Raw genomic sequence first — 831 nt, forward strand, 5'->3', positions numbered from 1 at the left:
AATTTCAGGAAAATGTTAAATCTCTGGTACAATTTTACATTTTCTCCCGCGTTATACACATGGCAAGGAGGAGATATCTCACTAACGAAATGAAAACACCACAACAGACTCTAGTATAGTCCAGGACAGAGCCACTCAGCTCCCATGAGCAAAGGTCCACTTAGACGAAGTCCAGTGCATGCAGAAGTCCGGATAAATAGTATACACACAATCATGAAAATGAGCCACAGCACTCCACAAATAATGTTTATTCATCTCATATTCACTCTCTGTCTTATCTATAGTATAATTTGATTATATTTTTCTTTCTCGTGAGCCTGGGGTCCCGCTGCAACCCTCACAAGGCCCGGAATCAGTCGCGCAGGACGACTGTAGGAAGCATGTATATGAAGCAGAGGCATCACATAGAACGCTGTTAGGAATGTGCAATGTTGCGTGCTATCTCAAGGGCCATTGCTGCAAGAGTAGTTTTCATCAATAACGAGATTTTTTTTCTCCTCGGTATTGTTTGTTGTTGTTGTTGCATAACTATTGTTATGCCCAATATGTGTGTGTGTGTGTGTGTGTGTGTGTGTGTGTGTGTGTGTGTGGCCATATGGAGAGCAAATCTCCGTTACTTGGAGTGAAGCCATTGATATCATTACCTACGGAAGCGTCTCAAGAAAAAGGGAAATGTAATTATGAATAAATAAAGTGAATAATTTGCTGATCTCGATAAAACAATCATCTGTTGCTCTTTCCTCTCTCTCTGTATATCTATCTGTCTATGTAACTATCTATCTATCTATCTATCTATATATATATATATATTATATATTATATATATATATA

The 831-nt window shown here is 38.4% G+C and overlaps 1 protein-coding gene across 1 annotated transcript in view; it reads left to right on the forward strand.

Moving 5' to 3' along the window:
* Nucleotides 1–481, forward strand: part of LOC119575636 (extensin-like) — a 14799-nt gene extending 14318 nt beyond the window's left edge. The window contains exon 2 of the mRNA XM_037923267.1: nt 317–481. Coding sequence (XP_037779195.1) covers nt 317–481 — 165 coding nt within the window. The remainder of the gene's footprint in view (nt 1–316) is intronic.
* The last annotated feature ends 350 nt before the right edge of the window (nt 482–831 follow it).

This window comes from Penaeus monodon, chromosome 7 (genome assembly GCF_015228065.2).
Source record: "Penaeus monodon isolate SGIC_2016 chromosome 7, NSTDA_Pmon_1, whole genome shotgun sequence".
NCBI classification, from domain to species: domain Eukaryota; kingdom Metazoa; phylum Arthropoda; class Malacostraca; order Decapoda; family Penaeidae; genus Penaeus; species Penaeus monodon.